Here is a 25,851-nt window from a genome sequence, read left to right as displayed (position 1 = left end):
CTGGACTGCCAGGTCTCAGTGGGCTGCCAAGTGTTATGGAAAAGCTGGAATCATGCCCAGCTCTGAGTTGATGTGCATTGGATCTTTGTTGCTTGGTTCCTCAGTTACACAGGGGAGCGCAATGTCTCCAACATGGTGATTGTTGATGTGAAGATGCTGTCAGGATTTGTCCCCTTGAAGTCCTCAGTGAGGAAGGTAGGATCTTGTTTGTCATGTGAGCAACATTGAATCATAGAGTCATTATGGTTGAAAAATTCTCCATGTGCAACCTTCCACGAAATAGAACCAGACCCGCTTATTATCATATCACAATGTGCCCCATCTACTCTTGTTTTTAACTTTTCCAGGAACAGTCACTTCACCACTTTCCCAGAAAGCCTCTTCCAATGCCTAATCTCTCTTTTAGTGAAGCTATTTGTCCTTATATTCAACATGAATCTCCCCTGTCACAACTTGGGGACATTTCCTCTTGTTCTATTACTATTTGTCTGGGAGGAGAGTCTGTTCCTTGCCTCACTGCAACCTCCTTCCAGGGAGTGGTAGAGAGCTATAAGGTTCCCTCGAGCCTCTTTTCTTCAGACGAAACAATCTCATTTCTCTCTGCTGCTCCTCATAAGACTTACATTCCAGTCCCTTTTCCAGGATCATTGTCTTTCTTTGGAGTTGCTCCAAGGTCTGGAGTGAGGGGTCCAAAACTGAGTGTAGAATTCAATGTGCAGCATCACCAATGCTAAATACAAAGGGAAAACATCCACTTTCTTATATTTGAGGGACCTTTCAAATGTCTGTAGCAAACGACAAAGCTTCAGCTTGATTTTGTCACTGTCATTTGCACATTTGGCATGTACAGTAGTCTCTTTTCATGCATGGCTTAAGGCCAGCACAAGGGGAGATGACATGATCAGTCTAAGAAAAAATAGAATAAGTAATTTTTTCTTTAGACTGATGATGGGCACTTTTATTTTCACTGTGTCCTAACAGCTCGCCATAAACATTGTCGATGCGTAGTACATTCAAAAATAGTGCTGTTTCCTTTTTCCCTTGGCTGATCTAAAACCATCTTATAACATTGTGACTCTTTAGGAGTCAGGTAACTGTTTGAGATGCTCATTAGGTACATGAACTGGAAAATAAAGGCAGTGCACAACTAGCAAGCCAGATGGAATGTATTTTCATTTAATCATTCCATCACTGTGTTTGGTCCAGTGCTGAGGCTTTTCTGGAGCCAGGTTGTGCTTCTTCAGCCAGCCTGGTGAAGGGAGAGCTGGAGACCATGATACTTGTGTGGCCCACCCAGGAGACAGCTCTGTGCTGCTGGCTGGCTTAGTTCCCTGAGTGCTGCAGTATTTCATCCAGACTACATCCCACCCACAGGGCTGTGCGAGGGGCACAGGGAGACCTCCTTCAATGCAGTAATATCTTGGTCTTCTTTCTTCAGCTGGAAGCCCACCCTGTTATTGAGCGCACAGAGCTGAATACCAACCACGTTCTACTATACCTGGAAAAGGTGAGGATGGGGCAGAAACACAGGCATTGGGAAATTTGGCTGTGTAGAGGAAAAATTCTGGACTCATAGCTACCATGCCTCTGCTAAGAATGGGACTGAATAATTTACTGTCTTTTTCTGACTACAAACTTCAAGTTTTTAGACTTAATACTACTTCTCACCTATCCCACAGTCAGCATTCTGTCCACCCTGTGCAGCAGCAGAGCCTCCCCGAGGGTGGGGAATGGTCCCAGGGTGTGCCCCTGCCCCTCAACCCACCCTACAGCACTGTGTCCCCCTGAACACGGGTGGCCAGGGAGAGTGTGGGAGCCTGGGCTCAGTGCAGAGGCACAGGGGAGCCCCTGCAGTGCAGAGCCCCCCTGAGCCTCTTCTGCTTCCCTTCCCAGCTGGGCAGGGAGAGCCTCAGCTTCTCCTTCACGGTGGAGCGGGACATCCCCGTGCGGGGCCTGAAGCCAGCCCAGGTGAAGGTCTATGACTACTACGAGACAGGTGAGTGCCAGCAGTGCCCGTGGCAGCGAGCCTGGGCAGGGCACACGTGGAGGGGCACGGGAGCGCTGGGGACCCGCACTGGAGCTCTGCCCCAGCCTGGCACTGCCACCCCAGCCCTGCCCTGAGCTCTGGGAGGGCACAGGGACTGGGGCAGAGCCATCCATGCTGGGGGTGCCATGTTCATTTCTGGCCCTGCAGGGTGGCCTTGCCTGTGCTTGCAGGCAGACCTGCTGCTCCTTGGGCCTCTGCTGTCCTGGCTGCTGTGCCAGGGTGGCAGTGACAGAGCTCTTTGTGCCCACCTCAGCCCAGTGTGCTGGGAGGAGCTGTCTGAGCAGCCCTTGGCTGCGCTGGCAAGGAGACCTGATGGAGCTGCCTGTGTGGGTGGCTCTGACTTGCTGCCACTGCCCCAGACAGGGCTGGCACTGGGGCTGCCCCCACTCCAACTGGCATCTCTGGGGGAAACTGGGGATGCTGGTATCAGCCTGCTCTGGGGGTCTGGGAAAAGCATCTCTGTGGCACCATCCCTCTGCCAGCAGTGCCAGGGGTCATGACAGCTCTCCCTTCTCTTCTGTTTTCCAGATGAGTTTGCCACACAGGAATACAGTGCTCCCTGTGCCACAGGTAGGTGCACTCAAACACCTGAGATGTTCCAGCAGGGACTGTTGCAAGTTGTCTTGACTTAGAGTCTTTGTAGATCTTGTGTTTTCTTGGCCTGTGTCTACTCTCAGCATTTTCCTCACTGGGCCTACTGCAGTCCCCATGTCAGTACAGAGACCAAAAGAAACGCTGCCACCCAATTTCTCCTGTAGGATGAGATACAGCTTTCATTTTCCTTCCCTCCAACCTGGGTATTACTGCCTTTGTTTGTACAGTGGCAATTGTCTTTTCCTCTGTGCTAGTGTCACTTTATGCAAATAAGATTTGGGTCTCCCTTGGGATGAAACATCGTACTCAGCCGTTTGTGTCTCTGCCCTTTTTAGGGCCACATCTGCTATGCTGCAGACACTGAAAGGTACTGAGGAATTGTCTTCCAAATACCTTGGTGAAATGTTGGTGTTATTCACATCTCTTTAACGAGGACCTTTCAAACTCTTCCCCGGGCTGATTTTGCTTTCTCATGGGAAATGCAGTTGCTGAGAGAGAATGTGTGCTTGGATAGCTCATGTATCTCCAGGACAAATCTGCTTCCCCTCTCTGTAGCATAGATATTTTGAATGTGTCCAGTCATCCCCTTTCTGTTATCTGTCTGCAACTGAGCATTTTTAGGTGAAGCAGTTTCTCAGAGTTTAACAGGCTTGGACTCACATAGCCACCAGAACACAGAGACATCCAGGGCTCTGGATACCACTCACCAAAATATTTACCTCACTTTGTTCTTTTCCCACCTCCAGTCGAGGCAGAACAAGGAAATTCCTGAAGAATGCATCTTGTCGGAGCCTTGCTGTATCAGCTCATGTCTTTCTGCCCCTGGAAGGTCTTGTTAAGGATGGGATATTTAGAAGTTAGAGGAGGACACCTCAAAAGCAAAAACGAAGCAACACTGTAAATAAATTAATTCTTGATTCTCATCAGATGTCTCTGGCCTTGTTTTCTGTTACTGTTATGCTTGTGTCTCTTCCTATCCATGTCATGGCCTGAGATTTCAATCCAGAGCCATCCATGGAAAGGTGGTGTTTGAGAACTCCTCAGGAATACCAGAAGGCAGACAGCTTTTAGTAGCTGGGAGGTTTTTCTCCATACTTGCCAGTTGTTTAAGGGAGAGGACATTGTATCTCATCCATTATGTACTGGAAGTTTGTCACTCTGCCTTTACAGGGGGTGTTTTCTGCAAGGTGATCCTTGGACATGAACCCCATATCACATATTGCCTGTGTGCTGTGAAATCACTGCTGTGAGGTGCCAGGACACTGTGAACCTGTCCAATCTCATCTTTTACAGCAGCCCAGATAGAAGTGAAGACCTGTGGGCTTTCCCATTCTTTCAGGGTCTGCTTGCTTCTAAACAGCTAAAGTGAAGTCAGAGAGGGACTGGAACCTTCAGAGTGTCATTCATAGAAATTTTTAGGTTGGAGAGGGCTTTAAGGTCAAGTTCTACTATTAACCGATAATTGCCCAGTCCTCGGCTAAACCATGTAGGGTTGCATGGAGTTGTTGTGACCCAAGCGTAGGACCTACCACTTGGCCTAATACCACTGGCCTTGACCCATGGATCCAGCCTGTCCTGATCCCTCTGCAGAGCCCTCCTGCCCTCCAGCAGATCCACACTCCTGCCCAGCTTGGTGTTTCCTTCAAAGGGTGCCCTTGATGCCCTCAGGTCATTGATAAAATAAAGCAGGAGTGGCCCCAACACTGAGCCCACTGGTGACCAGCTGGATTCTGTAGCTCCATTCACCACCTCTCCCTGGGCCTGCCTATCCAGACAGCTTTCTGCCCAGCAAACAGTGCACCTGTCTGAGCAACAGGCAGTCAATTTCTCCAGGAAAATACTGTGGAAAATTGTGTCAAAGGCTTTACTGAATTCTACGTAACCTACACTCATGACCTTTCCCTTATCCATTGAGTGGGTCACCTTGTCATAGAAGGAGATCAGACTGGTCAAGCCGGACCTGCCTTTCCTAAACCTCTGCTAGCTGGATCTGATCACCTGGTTCTCCTGTATGTGACACATGATGGCACTCAAGATAATGTTAGGCAAAAATTCAACCAAGAACCACTTGCATTTTTCATAAGAACTTTATCATCTTATCCTCAGTGGAGGTCCGTAGATCTCCTCTGGGTTGTCTGAGTAATTTTAATATTATTTTTTTTCTCCTTCACAACTAGGCTTATAGTGCTTCAGCAGATTTCAGTGGGGAGGACCTGGCTTCATATCTCTTAATTTGGGCTAAACATTTTTCATGTACATTTTCCAAATGGTTTCTGGATGTCTCACATGGATGCAGAGGCAGTCAGCTTCAGTTCAAGAGATCATATGGCACCATGTGTGTTTTACTTACATGTTTCTACATGCAGAGGTGCCTTTCACCCTGCCAATGTGGGCTTAAGCAAATACACCTATAGGAGTCCCTCATATAGCTTATTTCACAAATACAGGCCCTCCTTTCTCTGGAAAAGCAATTGCCTCATGGTAGAAAAAATAGATGGCTATATTACTTCTAATTCAAAACAAAATGCAATTTAACTGTATATAAATCTTGCTCAGCTGTCACTGAAGCCGGTTCATTTCACAGTCTCCTCTGAATATGAGATGTCAAAAGGCCTTGAGTGTGTAAACCCCAAACATAACAGAATACAAAGTGACATAATGTTAATATCTAGCAAAATAGATGAAGAATTTTATTTGTTCTCAATGACACTGTTTGTGCAGGTACACTAAACCAAAAATTGGATGAAACAGCCAACTGAGCATACTTTGGATGCACAACATGCCATGATACCTAACAGTTAGCATTTCATGAGAATAAACAGGCATATAAGATTTTTTGCATTCAGAAGTTAAAGTCACAATTTCATGAGACAAAGTAAAGAAAGTAGGATCATTCCTGAGGGTGTCTAAGAGGCCTGTAGACAGTTTCATCAAAGCAGCTATGTGATTTAAATGAATGTGCCATTTAAACTAGACATAGGCAAATAGGTTAGTGGCAAATGCCATTAGCTTCTTCTTGGGAATTTTCCAGAAGCAGCACACATGAGATAATGGAAACTTCCACTAGAAGGCTCAATCTTCAGCTGGAGACCAAGCCATTGTAAGGCAGCAGCTGAAGGCATGATGCATGCACACATCCCCCCTGCCCCGCTGGCACTCTCTAATCATTGAAGAGGGCAGACTCTGTCTCCTCCCACTCTTCTACAAACGAGAAACCATCCCAGGAGGGATGTCTACAGGGAAGGTTGCAGAGGCTGAATTTCATGTAACATTAGTTGATCTTCCAGGCTGCCTAATGGTGGGACACATGGCCTCTGCAGAGACCAATTCAATGGAGGATGTGGTTTGTAAGCCAGGGGAGAGAAGTGGTTCCCAAGAACTTCTTATCCTTCTCCATTGATTAGACTCCATCTCAGATGATAAGTTCAGAGAACATAACACAGAGACAGATACATTAGAAAGGCTGACCCCCACTTAGATCATTCTGTCTTCTTTTCCCCCCCCCTCACTTGTTAGCCTTATTTCCCTGCACACAGGCATTGTTAGATGGGTTACTCTTTAACCTAAGAAGCAAGGGAGATTAAAGCTGTGACTGAAAGATGAACAGAAAAAATCAGAACAGGGAACAAATTGTTCAAAAATCATTGGTGAGTACAGTTAATTTATTTGTAAAGTTAACTTTCCATTCCATGCAGGCATTATTAATGTCATGCTGTGGTGGTGGTGAGGCAGGCAGGTTCCAGCATCTGGGAGTGTTCTTCAGTCATTTCTCTGGTCTGCTTCCTCTGCAAGGATGAAAGAAGATGGGAGGGAACAGGAGTCAGAGAGATATGTCCATCTGCTTTCTAAGGTTGAGAGACAGAGGGAGCAAGATGTGGATGTGGAAGCCAGGTTGTGTGTGGAGAATAGCACAGGAGAGAGTTGCTGTTTTACCAGGGTGGAGGGTCATCCACAGCACTCACTACTTGTGTCACCTTCAAGGCAGTGTGAGGTTGAGAGAGGGCTGAAGTTCTCTCTGACCCGCGGGGAGAGATAAGCAGAGTGGGATTTGTCACAACTGAGATGTGCACAGTGCAAACAGGAAAAGCTGGCTGGTGTACCAGTGAGGTGTGCTCTGTTTATTTCTCTGCAAAGAGTGGAAGAAAACCACTGCACTCTGTTGCTCTACTATACAGGGCAGTGAAGGAAGCTTGGCAACTGAGATCTGCCTTCTAGTCAGTGCAGGCCACCTCTGTACACTTAAACTAGTGGACAAGCCTCTTAAGTGGCAATTTCCCATCCCCCTTTCCAAGGAAGATAAAATCTCTGCCTTTTATCAGAACTGGGGAAAAGTAGCCTAAAATCTAAGGTCTCCCCATGAGTCTCACACTTGACAACCAGACCACACCCTTTGGAAATGTTTTACTGTCCACTCAATGTTTGGACTTATGCATATTTTTCCATGAAGGGAGGTTGTAGGTCCAGAATCAGCAGAAATCAGCTGTACCTATGGACACGGCCTAGATTAACAAGCACTATGGAATAGAAGTGTGACAGTTCAGACTCTTCTACTTTTCCAGTTAGAAATGCTAAAGGAGATAAATGCCACCATTTACCACCAGCAGAAGGCAAAGCTTTTGCCTTCTCCAAGTCCAAATCACTTTTTGTCTGTTCTCAGGTGTCACAGTCAGGTCCTGTGAAAAACCATTTCCCAGGAACTCTGCTTTCCAGAAGCCTCCATATTCCAAACACCTGAATCTGGGCTATTGACGGAAAATTGGAAGACTCCATATAGGACAGGAGAAATAACCTTGGTCAGACCATATTACAGAAGCTCCTAACTTACCTGTGCTCCTAGGCCAAACACACATGGCCTTGCATTGCAGAGAATACCCCAAAGATGACAGTATTCTGTCCTGACAGCTCAGACTCCAAGTCAATACTGAGGGCTGCCTGCCCAGGGTTATGAGGCACAGCAGTGTCCTGAGAGGCCCTGGGGCAGCAGGAACCTTAGCAGGAGGCAGCTGTTCCTCCAGACAGCAGCAGCCAAAGGCAAACTTGCCATGTCTGTAACACCCATGCTCTCTATTTTACACACAAGATTCTGTGCCTGTTCGTTGGGCCAATGTCATCCAAATTCAAACAGGAAGAGACAAGTGTTGTCTGGAAGACCAAAAATATAATGAAGAAGATGGAGAGAGCGGTGAAGGAAGCAGTACCCTACCTGTGGCACAGGGAGCACTGTATTCCTGTGTGGCAAACTCATCTGGAAAACAGAAGAGAAGGGAGAGCTGTCATGACCCCTGGCACTGCTGGCAGAGGGATGGTGCCACAGAGATGCTTTTCCCAGACCCCCAGAGCAGGCTGATACCAGCATCCCCAGTTTCCCCCAGAGATGCCAGTTGGAGTGGGGGCAGCCCCAGTGCCAGCCCTGTCTGGGGCAGTGGCAGCAAGGCAGAGCCACCCACACAGGCAGCTCCATCAGGTCTCCTTGCCAGCGCAGCCAAGGGCTGCTCAGACAGCTCCTCCCAGCACACTGGGCTGAGGTGGGCACAAAGAGCTCTGTCACTGCCACCCTGGCACAGCAGCCAGGACAGCAGAGGCCCAAGGAGCAGCAGGTCTGCCTGCAAGCACAGGCAAGGCCACCCTGCAGGGCCAGAAATGAACATGGCACCCCCAGCATGGATGGCTCTGCCCCAGTCCCTGTGCCCTCCCAGAGCTCAGGGCAGGGCTGGGGTGGCAGTGCCAGGCTGGGGCAGAGCTCCAGTGCGGGTCCCCAGCGCTCCCGTGCCCCTCCACGTGTGCCCTGCCCAGGCTCGCTGCCACGGGCACTGCTGGCACTCACCTGTCTCGTAGTAGTCATAGACCTTCACCTGGGCTGGCTTCAGGCCCCGCACGGGGATGTCCCGCTCCACCGTGAAGGAGAAGCTGAGGCTCTCCCTGCCCAGCTGGGAAGGGAAGCAGAAGAGGCTCAGGGGGGCTCTGCACTGCAGGGGCTCCCCTGTGCCTCTGCACTGAGCCCAGGCTCCCACACTCTCCCTGGCCACCCGTGTTCTGGGGATGTTAGCAGTGCTCTCTATCTGCATTTTGTGCTACTGCCATTGTGCTGCAGAGCTCAGTGTGTGCCCCATGGCAGCACTGGGTTGGTCCTCACCTGCTCAATGTACAGCAAAACGTGGTTTGTGTTCACTTCTGTTCGCTGGATCTGGTGAAACCGTGTGTTTGAGAGCTGCGAAAAAGAGATGTGGAGGAGGCTGATGTTCTGAAGGGAAGTTAGTCAATCTTCTTCAATTTCTCCCCACCACTAAAATCTCACTATGAAGGGCTGAGAAGTAAAGCACAGGAAGTGTACTTCCCAGGGGACTTGTCAAACACTCTTCTGTAAAGCCACATACTAAGACTTCCCCCAGCTCCCACCATCTCAGGCTCCTTCACCTTCTTGACACAAGAAAGTAATGAGGGACCATCATTGTCATGGCTGTCATATATCTCCCAAGGCTCCTGAGTCCCTGATATTAGACCTGATGGTCTCTTTCCATCTTTTGTTCTGGGGCTACACAGCACATAAAAGTGCAAGCTACCACAAGAACTTGAGAAGTGGAAGGGAATGCTGCTACTGGCATCCCTCATGCACCCCTACTCCAGAGCTGAGAGGCGGGGGACCTGGAGGAAAAAATGGACAGGTCTAAGAGTGGTGAAGATTCCAGGAAAATAATTAAATGCTACTTTAAATAAAGAAATGGATGCCCCATATTAAAAACAGATATACTCAAAGAAATGCTTCACACAGCACCATACCTTCCCCACTGAGGACTTCAAGGGGACAAATCCTGACAGCATCTTCACATCAACAATCACCATGTTGGAGACATTGCGCTCCCCTGTGTAACTGAGGAACCAAGCAACAAAGATCCAGTGCACATCAACTCAGAGCTGGGCATGATTCCAGCTTTTCCATAACACTTGGCAGCCCACTGAGACCTGGCAGTCCAGCACCTTCCTCTCCAGCTGTGCCAGGTTCTCCTAGTCATCTGCATAGCCTCCCCCTAGCCCAGCCCTGGGCTGCCCACACAGCAGGACAAGTCCTTCCTCCAGAGCCTCCCCTCACACAACAGCCGCCCCCTGCCCACCTTCCCAGGAATGTGCTGCACTCTCAGACTGCCTCACCCTGGGCACATGCACGCCTCCCCCAGCTCCCAGGGCTCAAGAGGAAAGCTCAGACCGGAATGCAGACTCACCTGACATTTATGGCAATGTCAAAGACCTTGTGAGCCTTGGAGTCCCCGCAGGCCTCTGGGACTGTGTGCACATGCAGCAGGAAGGGCGCCTCCTCCTGCGAGGGCTGCACGTTGTACCTCAGGCTGGTCTAGGGGACAGCCAGCAGCTCTGCGTGAGTGTCTGGAGTGTGTGTGTGCTCCACGTGGGAGAGAGGGCACCCTCTCACCCCCAGCCTCCCCACTTCTCACAGCTCCCCCACACTGCAGACACTGCCCTCCTTCAGTCCCACTCTCTCTTCCACATCCCTCTACTCTTTCTATCCTCTGCCCTTTACCCACAGCCTTCCACCTCTCCCCTCTCTCTGTCCTTTACTCTCCTTTCCCTCAATAGAAGGATTTGATGATCTCAGGGTGTTTGCCAGCCTGGATGATCCTATGATTGTGTCCTCTCCAGGCTGGCCAGGGGCTCCCCTCCAGGATGCCAGCTGTGCCCATCAGCCTCACCTGCAGGTAGACGCATCCTTCACCAGACACCTCCACGCTGTACTCCCCTGGCACCTGGGGAAGGGGCACGCGCTGCAGCAGCAGCCGGTTGCTGGGATCCACTTGGAAGTCTTGCTGGAAGTCCCCTCCAGATTGCAGGGCCACTTTGGAAGCTGCCCCGCTCTTGGCATAGGTGGCAGCTCCATACAGGGACAAGGCTTGGAGAGCCACCACTGTGTCCTGAAAGAGACGAGTCCCAGCAGGGGATGCAATGAGCCTCTCCTCCTGTAGCCTGTCCTCCTACAGCCTGCCCTTTCTGCCAGCTGGCACACTCCCCTCCATCCTCACTTTCTCCAAAAGTGTTAAGAAGAAAAAACAAAAGGAAAGAGCAGCTTCAACAGATTTCCCTTGCCAGGGGCACTACCTGACATATTTGTCTGCAGCTTCTCAGGAACCTGGCAGCCATGGGAGGTACTGCAAGGATCCATTGCAGGGCTACAGTTCCCACCTTCCTGACAAAACTTCCTGTGCTCCCACCTGGCTCTCTGACATGTGCCATCTTCTGGGACACCTTGATGTGTGAGGTGGCCGGAGGGAAGCAGCTCACCTGGGTGGAGGAGAAGCCTCCATTGGGATTCTGCTGGCTGCTGATCCACTTTGCAATGAGGGAGGCAGAAACCAGCTCCTCCTGGGCAGGGGCTGGCTGTGAGGTGAGCTGGGCCAGGAGCACGTAGGCCGTCATCTCCACTTCCGCAGAGGGAGCTCGGTAGCGATGGAACGGGAGATCAGCCTCGGGCTCCTTGCCAGGCCGCTGCCAGTGAACAGAGCCATCTTCACAGAGCCAGGGAGAGAGATAGCAAGCAGCTGTTACTGGTAAATACTGCAAGGGACTTCCTGCCCTGCTGCCTGACCCAGCTGGGAGGACGGAGCCTCCGCGATGCGTCTGCCATGCAGGGTGATGTGGGAAGGGTGAGGTTTGCACATTTTGCAGGTTTACAATGAGCGTGAGACTGCTGAGCCTCAGGCCTAGACACCACTTTGTCCTAGACTCCACATTCACATTTATGGGCTACAGTCCCCACAGCTTGGTTAAACACACTTTCTAGCCTGAGTTAAACAGAATAATTCTGAAGGATTACAAGATTTCCCCTGATGACTCAGAACTTGTGCTGCAGCCTCCAAAGTGCCCTGTATGCTCATTTTGTCTCAGCACACCCATCTCTCCTCTGACTGACATGTCTTGTGCTCTGCAAGGTCACCTTTGTTCTGTGTTGAGACCATGCCCTGGAAGGAAGGAAGGAAGGAAGGAAGGAAGGAAGGAAGGAAGGAAGGAAGGAAGGAAGGAAGGAAGGAAGGAATGTCCCTGGGCATTGCTAAGCCTTTGCTAAGCTGTGCCTGGCATGGTGAGAGGAGGGGGCTGAGGAGAGATGGGAGCAGAGCCCCCCAAGGGCTCAGCACCAAGGGAATGGTGCCTGGTGCTTCCTGGTGAGCTCTCTCCGAGCACAGAAGGACTGGGCCCTGAGAGGAACCTCTCAGAAAAGCAATCCCTTTGCACAAGTCTTTGCTCTCCCTGCACCTTTCCCCACCCACAGAGGCCAGTGCCTGCAGCCACTGCCCCACCAGCAAACGCCAATCTTACACCAAGGGAAGGTGTAAGGCTGGTGAAAGACACGTCCCACAAGGAACACTCACCCTTTCTCACAGCTTCCTTTTCAAGTGAGTCAAGCAATGCCTTCCGCTGGTCCCTGTTCCCTGCCAGGGCAAAGGCGTATGCCAGCAGTGCCTTGGTGTACACATGGTTTTCCTTCTGATTTGCTGCTGTTTCCAGGCAGAACAGAGCATTCCGCACCACTGAGTGCTGGAAGGAGAGAGAGACTGAACCAGAGGTGATCATACTGAGCTTCATCTTGGAACAATATGAATAGGGTGGTACCTGTGGACCCTTAGCATCCCACTTTTTAGTCTGGCAAAGATTTTACCCTTGTGTACCCCTTTCCTCCAGGCCTAATGATTCCTGAACAAATGGGCAGCCCAAGGCTGCTCCTTTTCTTGAATCTACTTTTCTTTAACATGTCTTGTTGGAATGGCTTTTCTCTGTTTGATTTAAAGACTGTGAAGCAGTGCTCCAATTCTTCTTCCTTGTGCAGAATTACTGGTCTGATTGTGTTCTGGGGTAAGAGGAGCTCTCTGAAATACTTCCTTGCTTTAGGTTTACTGAATACTTGCTTTCCTCCTCCAGCTATCACCCAGATACTGTTCTGTGCTTTCACCCTCTGCTCTATCCTTTCCTTTTTGTTTGTTTCCCCTTTTCCAGGGCATTTTCAAAAAAATTCACTTTATGGAAGTAATATAGATTCTAGTTTGCTGGTGAACTCTATCTCCACACAAAAAACAAAAAAAAAGGTGTGTTTTTTTCTATTTTCTGGAAGTTTTTTTGTGATGTTCACAGTAGCAATACATGTATTGGTTTAAGAATGCAATCACTACAGCAAAGTAAAATACTTTACATGTTGTTATAACACACACTGTTACACCACAAACCCTCAGCAAGACATGACTGCTCCTCATTTGTGATGCAAAAGCTGCTATAAAATTGAAAAAGTAACTCTGCAGGGAGTGCATGCCATGACCTGAAAGCTAACAGCACATTTACAGCTTAATAAAGGTTCTAGAAGGAAAAGACATACGTTTCTGTTGCTTTGTGCTTTGAATTTCACTGTGTGTGTACTGCAAGATGAAATCTTTTGTGATCCCCTTTGGAGAAAAAGTTCAGCTAGTTTTAAGAAAGCAAAGAATAAAACCAAAATTGGTTGTGTCTATGCCTACTACTGTTTGCAAGGTAAATGTTGGGGAGGAGTGCAGCCTAATGACAGGATGTGGCAGTAGACACACATGCTAAGGACAGTGCTATTAAGGTTTTTATCAGGGTTTAACATGGCTTATTTTACTTACAGAAATACTCTGTATGAGCCTTAATTACTTAAGGACTGTGCTAATCTTAGTTCATGCACCTTAACTTGAGATGCCCCATACCCCACTCAGATTGTGACAAACTCCTTCCTTTACATTCAGTGGCAGTTTTGGACTCAGACAGGGAGCTAGGAAACGTCCTTGTTATCCAATATGGCTCTGTCTGACAGCTTGGCTTCTAAACACAATACATAACAAAGGAAGAATGCTCTTCTGGTGAAGTTAGGGCCATGCATGTCACCTTACTAACACAATAATTCCTTCTGCTTGTCCTTGTTACACAGGAAAAAAACTTTGGACACAGAACATACTCTACTACATTTGGAGCAGAGGGATTGCAACAGCCTGGCAACCACACTGGCTCAGCTGTCCTTCTGCTGTGATTCATACCCCACTTTTACCTGCCCAACCACCTTGATTCAAAGTGAGGGGATCAGAATGACCAAACCCACACTGCTCTGATATAGGCCTTAGGCTTTCCACAGGTGCCATGATGGAATTCCCTAGAGATATACCTTATCCTTCAAGCATTAAGGATGGGGATTTCCCACAAAACCATCTACAAGAAGTAGAGAAAATGACAATGAATGCCTGAGTGTGCCATCCCTTTTTACAGACCTGTGGTGTTGTATCTGCCTAACAGGCCCAAGAATGGTTCAACAGGATTGTACTATTCTAAGAAACAGAAGGAGATTTCTGTGGGTGTAGAAAACCTATTTGGCATACTTCAGAGAATTAAATATTATTTAACTCACGGTCAATCCAAGCTGTATGGAGCAAATCTGTTATCATCCACAGAAGAACTCAGAAAAATGTTAAATAAAATGTGTATATAAAATGGGAGAGGGGAAAAAAATGGAGGAAGATGTTCCTTCAGTCTAGGCTTGAATGGAAATACTATTCAGACAGGATTTCTTCTTTCCAAAGGTAAAGGAACCTGGTAATCTGGGCATGGGGACACTAGTAGGGCAGGTTAGTACCATCTGTGGCTCAGGTTGGGGTGCAGACACGTACAGTTACAGGCAGAGGAATCTCCAGCAGTGCAATAGTGATGTAGGCTGCCAGTGTGACCTCGTCATTCACTCCACCCTGCAGCGAAACACAGAAGTACTTGTTGATCCCACAGAGTGCCGCTGGCTTCTCCCTGTGCTACATATTGACATCCATGCTTAATCCTTCAGAAGATGGTGCTGACTTCTTCCTGCTTCCTTGCTCCCTCCCACACCCCGAGTGCTGAAATAACTCTGTTGATGCCAGAGTGACTTATGGTCAAGTTCCAGCCTGACAAAGCCCATGTGGAGCCAACCAGGCAGACTTGTTACCTTCATGGCATTGTTCAGGAGTGTCCCAGAACTGCGGAAACAGCCATTCTCCTTCTGCTTCTGAGTAAGCCAGATCAAAGCATCCTGGATGTGCTTCTCCTCTATGAAGATGTGAGGCCGGGCCTGGGCAAAGGACTTGAGGACAAAGGCTGTGAGCCTGAAAGTGATTGAGGGAGCCAAGATGTCCTGAGTAGGCCCTGTATCCATCAGAGGTTGTATGGCCCATGTACGCTTCATCTCCACCTCCATTCCAAACCCCACAATGGCCAAGTACAAGAGAACACTTAGGAATAAGAGGGCGTAAAAACAGAAACGAAAAGCCAGAGGTACTGAAGTCTTACCAGGTATTTCCAACTTGCCCATAACGTGGCCCAAAGGTGCTATAAGAACCATCCCGGTGTTTGTACTTCAATTGCCTTTGATACCCTGAAATGAAGAGTGAAAATATATTTCAGTTGCTGCAGTGCTTTTCAAGGAGCCATGCAAGGGAAATGCAGCAGACATGGGACACACTGTCCCCATTGGCTATGGCAAAAATGTGGCCTGTGCTGCTCAGTATTATAAAAGGAAGTTCAGGGAAACCCTGAACTTTGAATATCTCTATTCTTGTGCTCTTCCTCTCTCCAAAAACACCTGGAACCTGGCTATCTGTAGTCACTGCTGCTCTCTGCCCAAGACTTCAGGACGAGAGGTAAATTCATCCCAAACTTGAGAGAAATGGGAGAATGATTCCCAAATGAGAACTGATTAAAAATATGAGTCCTACACAGGTTAGGAATGCAGAAGACAGGATAATTTTCTTTAGAGGAAATGCAATTTTCCTGCAAAAATAACTGAGTCACAACCACCCCTTGCTAGTCGGCAGATGCCCACTGTGTGCGCATGTACTGATGTTGTGTCTGTCATCATGCGCTAGCTAATGTGGTAAAATTCTGCCCTGGTCAAAGATGAGCAATACTTTCACACCTCAATCCTAAGGAGAATTCAAGTTCTACATAAGCAGCTACCATGATTAATGGCTATAGTCTGATTTATGTAGTTCATATAACCATTTCTTATGGAGGGAAATCCTGAGTTATTGCCAGCCCTGGGCTTTTTCTGTGTTCCTGTTTGGATGCTGCTGTCTCTCACCCTGTACCTCCAACTGAGCATGGGATTCCTTCTTACAGATCCTGTATTGAATACCCCTAAGCTGCCAGTACCCTGTTCCTCTCTAGAGACAGCCTCCAACAGATCATCCAGGCCAGTGGCCAACAGTGTCCTTATCCAATAGCCAAGGGAAGGGATGAACAAAGGCAAAAGCTCACCGCTCACTAAGTATCCAGTGGCCTTGGATTTGATCTCCTCACTCAGCTGCCCTGTCTTGTTCAGATAGTCCAGGACATAGATGTTGGGGGCAAACAGGACCATGTTCTGCTCCCCACAGCCAAAGGGCATCTGGAGGAGCTGGTGCAGGTTCTGCATGGCAGTGCCCATGATGTCACCTGGGCAATGGGACAATTCACAGTGTAAATTGGCCATTAGACTGAGCACAGCCTGAAGTGGCAGTGTTTCAAAATAGCATGTGACACTTTGAGGAGGTTTCACTTACCTAGCACTGAGAAATATGCTCTGGCTGAGCCATCCACCACAGTCTCTGGGAGAGCCAAGGAGACTGTCTGCGACACTGACTCTTCTGGGATAAAAAGCAGATTAATTTGGTCACAATTCCAGATGTATCTACAATGCATGGGTAGCAGCTATCCATGGGTGAGAAAACTGAAGAGAGGTTTCCTGACTTCAACAAATCCGTTCATCTGTAATTTTGTTGATGAAGTTTCCCATCCTACAAATTTTGTATTGGGCCTGCAATATCCGCACACACAGGTGGTCATGGACTTCTACACGGCATCATCAACCAGTTTTGACTGACAAATACACCTTTCCTAGCCTATTTTTCTGGCCCTTTATGTTTTGGTGGGCAGACCTGGCTTACCACAGAGTCTGGTTTTTGATTTTACATCTGTTAAATGAAAGGCATTAGAGATAACTGAATCAAATCCCAAACACTCTCTCCTTGCATTGACCTGGCCAGCCTCATTTCCTAAAAGATGTGCTTCTCCCTCTCTAATTGTAGACATTGTGACACCCTCAGCTCTTCTTCCACAGGAAGAATTGTTTTCACTAACAGTTGAACGTACATCTAGTTTGTTCAATTTTATCAGATTCGTACACATTTCTTTGTAGAGTGCAGCACTCACAAATCTTTTTTCCCACCTTTGTCTTTAGCTTCTACCTTAGCAAAGAAAGTTTTGAAAAACAAATGGCTCTTACCAGATGCACAGAACAGAGAATTGTACGTGGTTTCCACTTCAGTCCCTTCCGGCTTGGTGAAAAGGGCAAGGGAAAAAAAAAAAGCAAAAAAGTGAGAAAAAACAGCAACAAAGAAAAGGAAGAAATATCAAAAGGGAAAGTAAAAAGCACTTTTTGAAAATTGCCTAGAAATATTTCTCTTCCATGTGCTAGACTGGGGACAATTGTGAACGGCAACTTACTGGCTAAAAAGTATGAAATGTAATAAATTTTCTTTTCTTTCTTTTTACTGAGAGAGGCCCTGCAGCTTCACAGATTGAGATGGAGATAACATGCAGGGTGATGTTATCAACAGGAGCACGGGACCTGGTGATATGAGTTGCCACTCACTGTGGCCCAGTCCAGCAGAACTCTCCAGGCTGTGGTGATGGCTGAGTGCCTGGCACACTGGGAGAATGTGTATGCAAGAACTTTGACTGGTGGCTGCTAGAGCACCCCAATGCACCTACATGTGATCTACAACAACCAAAATATAAATGTGTGCCACGGTCAACCGATTTATAAGTTCTAGTTTAGTCTTTGAAGTAAGAAAAGACTCCCTCTTTTCTGTTAAGATGGGTGAAAATATTTTGGAGAGAACTCAGGAATCAAATGTTTACTAGAAAACTGGTTTTTGTCAGAATTTATTTTAGTGAGATTCCTGCACCAGTTTTTCAACCTCTAAATAGGAGAGTTCCCATTGTTTCACTACTGGTTTCCAGCATTTGCCAGCTGATATATTTTTCCCAGCATGTAAACAATGGTGTTATTTTCTTCACTTTCTCACAATCAGAATACATTGTCTCTCATTCTTCAGTATGAAAGGACAGAAAAGTATTAAAAGAGCAGGAAAACACAACAGAAAAAGAGAAAAAGTTTTCTGGATAAACTATGACAGAGCTAAATGCTTTTGTTTGAAAAGGCACCTTCTTGTTTGTCTCAGTATGTCATTCTGGTATGCAACTAAATGAGAAATCCATTGTTTTGTTTGATTTCCAACAGGAAATGAAAATGTACAAACTGCAATGGTTTGAAAGATTTTCCTTTCCAGATGAGAAATTCCTCGGTGAAAAAAAAAAAAAAATCCCATTTCCCAAAGAGCCCTCAATGAGGCTTGGTTTCTCAAGGGGCAGGAAGATGCCCTGGGGCCTCTGGCACCCTCACTTCTCTCTCTCTCTGGGATGCACTGCCTGCTGCAGGGAATGTTGCATCCATGTGCTCAAGACAATGCAGCTCACCCCAAGCATGTTACACTGTATCCATCCCTGCTAATTAATTGTTCATCCTTGGATGCTAATCTCTGATTTCATCCTGTCAGGGCTTGCTGTAGATTAATTGCCACATTACAATAACAGGATAGGATGAGCAATCTCTCAGACACCCTGACAGAAGTAACTCTAATACTTGTTCAGTAATTTACATTCCCTTGCCATTTGTGAGAAAAGATTTTACAGTGCTATATCTTCCTGTATCTTCAAAGAACTAAACAAACAATCTTTTTCCTGAAGGGGTCTGTGAAATCAGGAAAATTTCCTGAAATATAAACCAGTTGTTCATGTATTATACATTCAAATCCATTTGTAAAAAACCAGCCAAACAAAAAAAGCCTAGCAGATAGGACTGTTGTTCCATCATTACATTCCAGTTAGCAAATTTTTCCTGAAGCTACATGAATCTTAGCTCTGCCTTACTGAAAACCAGAATGTCTGCAATGTAAGGAGGACTGATTATGATATAAATTTCTCTATATAACAAGCTGGTGCTTTTTTTTGCTAATAGCATCACTGGGAATTTTATACTGAGGATTAATTTTATGACTGGCAACTTACCATGTGAAAAGCTATGATTTTATCACTGCGAAACACAGCTTAAGAAAAGAAGTGTACAAAAGAATGCAAAAATAAAAGGTTAGTTACACTTTTTTGAACATTCTTAGAGGTGTAATAAAAATAATTCGAAACAGAATTCTGTTTAGAAATATTTGTAGATTGCAGTGACCGTTCCATATTCCACAGTACTGGCCATGGGCTGGAGGAGAAGCATAAGCTTTCTGGATAGTGTTCTGTTCACAGCCTTTCCCTGTGATTTATTACAGGCAAACACAAGGATTTCTCATTTATCTCTGATATGATGTGTCTCAGAAAAACCCCTGTCATTATTGCCTGCCTTATTATTCCTGTCCCTCCACGTAATGTAAGACCCTGCTTTGACTGTGAGATGGCAGCACTATGAGTTATGGCCTCTATTGGCCTGTGTTCAATTTATCAGTGCTTCTTCTGTAAAAGCTTGCAGAATAAGAGTCCCACACTCCATTATTGCTGTTCTCATGGCTAAACCAGAAAACCTTTATCACAGAGGAGCTCTGGCTGTTGCTATTGCTGCTTTTCTGTGCCACCAGAACGAGCAGCCCACATACCTCCACCAGCAGCTGCCTGATGACCGTGTCCTTCCTCCCTTTCTCAGGGGTCTCCACGATGTCATTGCCACAGGGCTGTTGGCTCTGTAGGGCCTCAGTGGTCACTGAGAACTCCACCTGCCCTGGAGGAAACAGGGGTCAGTCAGCCCTGCCAGGCAGAGCCAGGGAAATACGGATTTGTATTTGTGCTGGGAACTCTGTGATGCATTACAGAGAAGCTTTTCCAAGAGGAGAACTAAATCCGAGACAAGGTTTTATCTTGATCCAGATGCAGCCTTCCAGATCCCCTCCTTTGTTATGGCCGCCCAAGCAGGTGTTAGTCTATCAGCATGGAGAGTAGTGATGGGGAAGGTCTCATAAATCAAATGGTCTTTTTCTGGGAGGCTTCAGAGAAAGCAAGTTTTGATTAAAAAATTTCGGACCCAACCAAGTTAAGACAAGACATTCTTAGCTCCACAGCTGGAATGCCTGAGTTCTTTGCATGCATTAAGGGAACTTGTGATTTCTATTAAAATGCTGGGAAAGCCATGGCCTGTAACACATCACTTGTTTAGGACCTGGAAACACCGCACCCAGTGTAGTGTCTCAACCTCAGGGCTGGATTTCTGACACAGAGAAGATCCTTCCAAACAGGTTTGGAGTCACCTAGCTCCTCACACCAGAGATCTGGTGCCACACACTGCTATCTGACCCCCATATCTTCTTGTCGTCTGGTCTCTTACCTAGAGATCTTGGCGTTACTGCCCAAGCAACAGCTTTTCTTTCATTCACACAGATGCAGTAGGATTCCTCCTGTTTCCTCACTGGTACAGCCAGGAAATCAGTAGATTCAGCCAGAGACACACTGACCTGCCAGTTGTACAGAGAGGGGTCATGAGGTCTGGACTTGGAGAGAAGCTGGAGCTATTGCAGACAATGCAGTACACGGAGCTACCTATTATGGGTATTAATAATTGGTAGTGGAGCTATCTATTATGGGTATTGCAGAGCAAGTGCTGCCTGACAAAGGAGGAAATTGCTGAAATTTATGCAATTGTAGGAGATCAGGGAGGTAACTGTAGAGAACAGCATCTTTGGAAAGGAAATGGATTCTGGGAAAATGAATGGCACAGACCAGTCGTGCCATGAATTAAAGATCTCCCTCATGATTAGTTAGGTGAAGAGATAAAACATCAGCAGTGGGAAAGCTAGTAAGGGAACAAAGAAAAGTAGAATAAGGGAGCAAGGAAAAGTGGAATAAAGAGCCTGAAAATAGCAAACAAAATGGGAAATATAGGGACACAAGTGAGAGTGCATTGGAATGACCGGATAAGTGCCCCTCCTTGTTTCAGCTTCATTCCTTTTGGAATAAAAATCTGTATTTATAAAAAACTAAGCAAAGGCGATTGAGATTATGTACTAATCCCTTTCCAAATTTTCTCTTGTCTTTATATGTTAGAACAAAATGCAGGTAAGAATGGTGAAGCTATATAGCTCTCCTCAGTGTTCTAGGGACAGATGCAACAAATTACAGAAAGTCTGCATATTCCAGCAAATCTTCTGTGGAGTTTTGTGAGGTAAGACTAAAGGCTGAACAGAAATATCCACCCTGGAGAACCTGGAATTTCCATTTGGGCATGCGATGATTCTGAGATCTGTGGAAAACCCAGGTTCTCTATTTCTGTAGAACAGTGACATAAATTTGTGATGACAAGGCTGGGGCTCTCAGTAGCAGCACTTCAGGCTCTGAATCAAATGCAGCTTTCAAACCTTTGACAGGAAAACACATTCCCTCTTCACTGAATACAACAAGGATTTGTAGATACGTACACCTACATGAAATTACATTTGCAGATCAGTCATCTGGCTTGGAACAGCTGGTTAAAAAGGGCCCACTGCAGTCTCCCCATGGCTGTTAGGCTGAGCAGAGCTGTGAGCATCCCTTACCCTGATGCAGGCAGGCAGGTAGTTGAAAACGGTGGCTTTCAGCATGAAGGACTCCCCACGCACCACAGAGTAGGGCATGGTGAGCTCCACAAAGAAGGGCTGGAAGGCTCTGAGGGACACTGTTGGGGACAGGCCAAAGCCTGTGTCTGCTGAAGTGCAGAATGCATTGGCTTTCCACTCAGTGATGGTGTCAGGGATGGTCACTTCTAGATCAGCTTTTCCCTCAGAGCTGGTGAGGGACAGAGAACAAGATTTCAGTTGTATTCTGGTGTTCATCCATTCTCCTACTGAGCAACATCTGCTGACAGCAAACCCCTGCCCAGCTGGGATACAGGCACTGGCTTTTGCATGTTCCTCTAAAGCATCCTGTACTTTATGTCCTTAAAAAATGCCTTTGTCTACTAGAAATACTCCTCTCATTGAAATACCGATGCATCCACGAAGGCTTTAACCTAGTCCAAGTTTCTGGCCTAGTGACCACCCTCTACACCCTCTTGAACACTTACTTCACTGAAACTATGTCCCAGATCCATGTCTCAGGGAAGTACTTCCGGACAGTCTCCATAGGATTGCCATCAACCATATCTTCCACCATGTCATAACTCATTTCTCCATGCAGATTCATTGCAGAGACTAGCAAATTTATTCAAGGACAGGAAGAAAGGAAAAGATGTGTCAAACTCCAGTCTAAACCAGGACAACTACTTTCCCTCCAGGTAGTTGCTATTCTTAGGTCAAATTTTAAGATTGAAAGAACAGCTTTGACATCTTGGCCACTGGAAACATAAATTTCTCTGTTGCCATCACAGTATTTAACTTTTCTTAATGTTGCTACTTTTCTTACAGAGATTGGATGGAGTTGAGCATTCTTCCCCCACTGCCAGAAAACCTCTCAGTGACAAAAGAACCATACATGATGATTTGAGGGCATATTTCTATAGCAATACAGAATCAAATCTGAAGCTTACTGTCCCCAGATATTACTGTGGCACACAGTTTGATAATCTGGTTGAAGAACTGATTTCATTTATACATGACCAGAAACAGAAGCCACACTTAGCACTCCATCTAGGAATTTTTTAAAAAATGAACATGGGTCTTAACATCTCTGGCCATCTCACAGTGTTGCATACTGTTGTGCCTTACAAAAGGCTTTTCTAGCAGGCTTAGAAGACTTTACATCTTCTCGAAGCAGACAGCTGTCTTGAGCCATACTCTGATGGCAATCCTTCCATTTCAAAACCAAATATCTGATCCTTATGAGTAAGAGGCTAGAAGCTGTCACTGGACCAAAAGCTAAATTGGTTATTTGGAGCTGGGGTACTGCACCATAAAACTCAGTAACTGAAAGTGATATAGGTGAGTCTTTTATATAGTCTTTCTAATCTCAGATCTGTTTAAGAAGGCAAGCAAAAAAAAGCAGCATCATTCTCTCTATCTTCACAGTCATTGAACCTACAGAGAAGTGACATGACCTACTGAGCCCTTATAGTCATGTAAATGGGGAAACTGGGAACAGAGCCAAATTTCTCAGCCCCCAGTGATAAAATATTGAACCACAGGATTGTACCACTTTGTCATTTATCTTGCCCCACTTTTACCCTAGTTGTTCCTCTAGCTATTCCTAGAACTGGCTGCCTAGAAGCAGATGCTCCTTTTTTAGTTTTTCATAGCTGGACTCAGATCTGATGGGAAAAAAACCCCATTACTTTGTGCTGAAAGATTCCTTTAGTGTCTACTCGCTCTCTGCTGCTGTAGGGGTGGCATGGGAGTCACCAAGCACACAGCTCTGGGACAGCACATCTGGCTGCCTGGGAAGATGCAGGCAGAGGTGAATCAGTTCATATTTCAGGACTAGGTCCAGAAGGGAGGGATCCTGAATTAGGTCAGTATATCTGAATGCAATCAGATCTGCCTGTGTAATTAATATTCAAAGATTCAAAGAGGGAAGGAAAGAGGCAGGGTGGTAAATTTTAGGAGGTTGTGTGAGAGGTAAAACATAAAAGGTACTAGAACCACTGTAACTCCTTTCCATCATGTGTTCTGGGTAATGCTCGCAGAGTTCAGGCTTATGGATCTTGCTGCTAGTGAAGACTTTTAAGCCCAATTCCTAGTAAACAAAGAGAAAGAAGAACAAAAAATATGCAAAAAAATGGTTTGAAAATAAACTTTATTTGATATGTCATGTATGTATGTCATGAATGGATGTACCTGAGTCTGGTATTGATCAGAATAAGAAAGGCTTGTATGTAAATTCCAGATAGGCTGGTTTGACACAGATGCGGAGTCTCTATCATGTTATTCTCCTACTAAGGCTAAATCCTGTCATGATCAGATGGAAAGTACCTTGGGGACAGCTGCCAGCATGAAAATGGCATGTATGAAATGGAGGGAAGGTACCCAAAAAACTTTGTGCGGGACACTTTGGGTGCATATGCGTGGATTTATGGGTTATCAAATTAACTGATACTTTAACAAAGACATATTTAAACCAGAGAAATAAAACATGAGTGAATGAGGAGTTTCTAATATTATGCCACTAGCGGTAGTTTTTCAGGTCTGTTGCCTTATCCAAGCCCATTTGCAGCTGTCTGTACTATAAGGAGACCTTTCAAAGTTTTAATGGTTTGGAGAAGCGCTCAGTTACTGTTCATGGGCTAAATAGATGTGGGAATTGGGCTTGGTTATTTTCTTGCATGCAAACATGAGCAAGTTTACAGCAAATGAGCTCATCTTTTTATTAAAAAGCCCTTCAGGGGAGGTGAGAAGAAGAGAGGAGACTGAATTCAAAAAGGGAACAAAAGAGAAAAATGAAAGGTTGGTGCTTACTTTGAGAATGTTGTAGGCATCCCCTTCGCCATCAGAAGAAATGGGTACGTAGAGAAATCCATTTAATGGCAGGTTGTCAAGTGACACACATGGATTGACGTTGTCTTCTTCCAAGTAGTATTCCCTGAAGCTATAACCCTGGCTTTCCTTTAATGGAAGAAGTTGATACACCTGGAGAAATGCAAATAACAGGGAACAATGCAGCAGATCACCACTTACAGGGACAGACTCTACCTAGCACTCCACTGGTAAATGCCAGCTTCTAAAAAGCAAGTGAAAGGAATGCAACTGTAAAAATACATAGCCCCGTGTCTATAGTGCTGTTAGTGAGGGCTTGCTTGGTTCTTGTTCTTGCTCATTACCAAAAGTAGCCAAGACTCACAGAGCTGGGAGAAAGCTCATTTTCAGGCTTCATAAGGAGAACACTCTTGTCCACTGCACGGAGGGCACACAGGGATCTTGGAGAGGTGTGGAGTTGCAGGTGTGTGTTGGAAGCAGGAAGACCTTCCTTGGGTGCAAAACTCAATCTCACCTGCAAATCCAAAAGGACATTCAAGCAATCATTTTTCCAGACACTGTTACATTATTATTCTGACACTTCTAGCTGTGTGAACTGAAATTGGCTCGTGTCTAATAGATATTCATCTTTGATCAATGTAATTAATAAAGATGAGCGATTCTCTTTTTGTTTCTGTCTTGCTCCACTTTTTAAAATTTTCATAGCTTTGTAGCTTATTCTGGTCACCAATCCTCAGTCAACATCAGGTCAGAACATTTCACGAATCCATTGTGAATTCTGCCCTCATTCTGGTAATCTAAACTGAGCTGCTGTCCACAAGACAAACATGGGTTGCACAAACCATGGCTTGTACTTACTTTATTGGGGAGGCACATTTCAACCTGGAAATCCTGTGAACTGGCAATGACTTCCCCACTGGGTGAAGTGGTGTACACAAGCATCTGTGCCACGGGAGCAATTGCTGCCTCGACAGGGAAGCTCAACTGGAATGTCCCAGAAGCTGACAGAGAGAGCAAAAGGCTATTCAATATGCAAGGGGTTCCACTATATGCATTTGCCTTCCCCAGATAAAAAAAGTCAAGTTCACTCCTGATGAACATTTTTAGTTATCAGAGGCTGGCAGATTGACACATGACTAAAATTTATGGCTGCTACTGAAGATGTCTGCATTCAAGGACTGATTGTGAATTGACAAAACTCATGAGTTTGGAGGGCCTCTCCCTGCCTTCTAGATTCTCCCCAGTTAACACGTGGCACAATTTCTTGATGCTCCCAAACCTTTTTTTCCTTTCAAGCTCCAAGATCTAAAAAAAATAGTTGAGGCAAAAACGTAACATAACTGTTGCAAAGGGTGACAGGAGTCAAGGTTGCAGAGTGACTGAAAGAATAACTTGGCAAGGTTATTGCTAAGCAAGCACTTATCTGAACACCAAACTACTGCTCCAAACATGGTAGAAAATGCCCCTCTGTGGTGGAAAACTCTATTCAGGGCTTGGGCTTTATGTCATAATCTAGACAAGGTGACAGAACGTCCCTTGGTACCAGCCTGGGTGGGAGTTCAGTCCCTGCTCCTAGTGAGGATACAGAACTTTGTACAGCACACAAGATCTTTTACTGCCACAATCTGTTTATATCCACTTCAGTAAAACTCCTTCTCACAGACTTGCAAAATGTTTCCCTCTTCTCATTTTCAAAAGACATTTAAAGTTGCATCACAG

At 46.2% G+C, this 25,851-nt stretch overlaps 2 protein-coding genes across 4 annotated transcripts in view; one reads left to right on the top strand and one right to left on the bottom strand.

Annotated features, from left to right (window-relative positions):
* The window catches only part of A2M (alpha-2-macroglobulin), a 29,635-nt gene extending 26,071 nt beyond the window's left edge, over positions 1-3,564 (top strand). Inside the window, exons 32-36 of the mRNA XM_058045433.1 lie at positions 105-195; positions 1,439-1,507; positions 1,894-1,996; positions 2,576-2,617; positions 3,388-3,564. Coding sequence (XP_057901416.1) covers positions 105-195; positions 1,439-1,507; positions 1,894-1,996; positions 2,576-2,617; positions 3,388-3,413 — 331 coding nt within the window. The 3' untranslated portion in view covers positions 3,414-3,564. The remainder of the gene's footprint in view (positions 1-104; positions 196-1,438; positions 1,508-1,893; positions 1,997-2,575; positions 2,618-3,387) is intronic.
* A 1,738-nt stretch (positions 3,565-5,302) lies between these two features.
* LOC131080241 (alpha-2-macroglobulin-like) overlaps positions 5,303-25,851 on the bottom strand; it is a 36,814-nt gene continuing 16,265 nt past the window's right edge. Inside the window, exons 14-36 of one of the 3 annotated variants that reach the window (XM_058018402.1) lie at positions 24,991-25,133; positions 24,497-24,646; positions 24,115-24,285; positions 23,296-23,395; positions 21,792-21,918; positions 21,286-21,514; positions 20,082-20,208; positions 19,360-19,481; positions 16,926-16,977; positions 16,204-16,287; positions 15,920-16,096; positions 14,954-15,038; positions 14,613-14,769; positions 14,305-14,379; positions 12,013-12,178; positions 10,928-11,151; positions 10,342-10,560; positions 9,859-9,986; positions 9,419-9,509; positions 8,775-8,849; positions 8,466-8,568; positions 7,845-7,886; positions 5,303-6,426 (exon numbers count right to left, since the gene is read on the bottom strand). In XM_058018402.1, coding sequence (XP_057874385.1) covers positions 6,401-6,426; positions 7,845-7,886; positions 8,466-8,568; positions 8,775-8,849; positions 9,419-9,509; positions 9,859-9,986; positions 10,342-10,560; positions 10,928-11,151; positions 12,013-12,178; positions 14,305-14,379; positions 14,613-14,769; positions 14,954-15,038; positions 15,920-16,096; positions 16,204-16,287; positions 16,926-16,977; positions 19,360-19,481; positions 20,082-20,208; positions 21,286-21,514; positions 21,792-21,918; positions 23,296-23,395; positions 24,115-24,285; positions 24,497-24,646; positions 24,991-25,133 — 2,873 coding nt within the window. In that variant the 3' untranslated portion in view covers positions 5,303-6,400. The remainder of the gene's footprint in view (positions 6,427-7,844; positions 7,887-8,465; positions 8,569-8,774; positions 8,850-9,418; positions 9,510-9,858; positions 9,987-10,341; positions 10,561-10,927; positions 11,152-12,012; positions 12,179-14,304; positions 14,380-14,612; positions 14,770-14,953; positions 15,039-15,919; positions 16,097-16,203; positions 16,288-16,925; positions 16,978-19,359; positions 19,482-20,081; positions 20,209-21,285; positions 21,515-21,791; positions 21,919-23,295; positions 23,396-24,114; positions 24,286-24,496; positions 24,647-24,990; positions 25,134-25,851) is intronic. The other 2 variants (XM_058018403.1, XM_058018405.1) reach the window with 2 other exon arrangements.

Source organism: Melospiza georgiana, chromosome 2, assembly GCF_028018845.1.
Source record: "Melospiza georgiana isolate bMelGeo1 chromosome 2, bMelGeo1.pri, whole genome shotgun sequence".
Classification (NCBI taxonomy): Eukaryota; Metazoa; Chordata; class Aves; order Passeriformes; family Passerellidae; genus Melospiza; species Melospiza georgiana.
The sequence above is the reverse complement of the archived record's forward strand: the minus strand, read 5'-3'. Positions and strand labels throughout refer to the sequence as shown.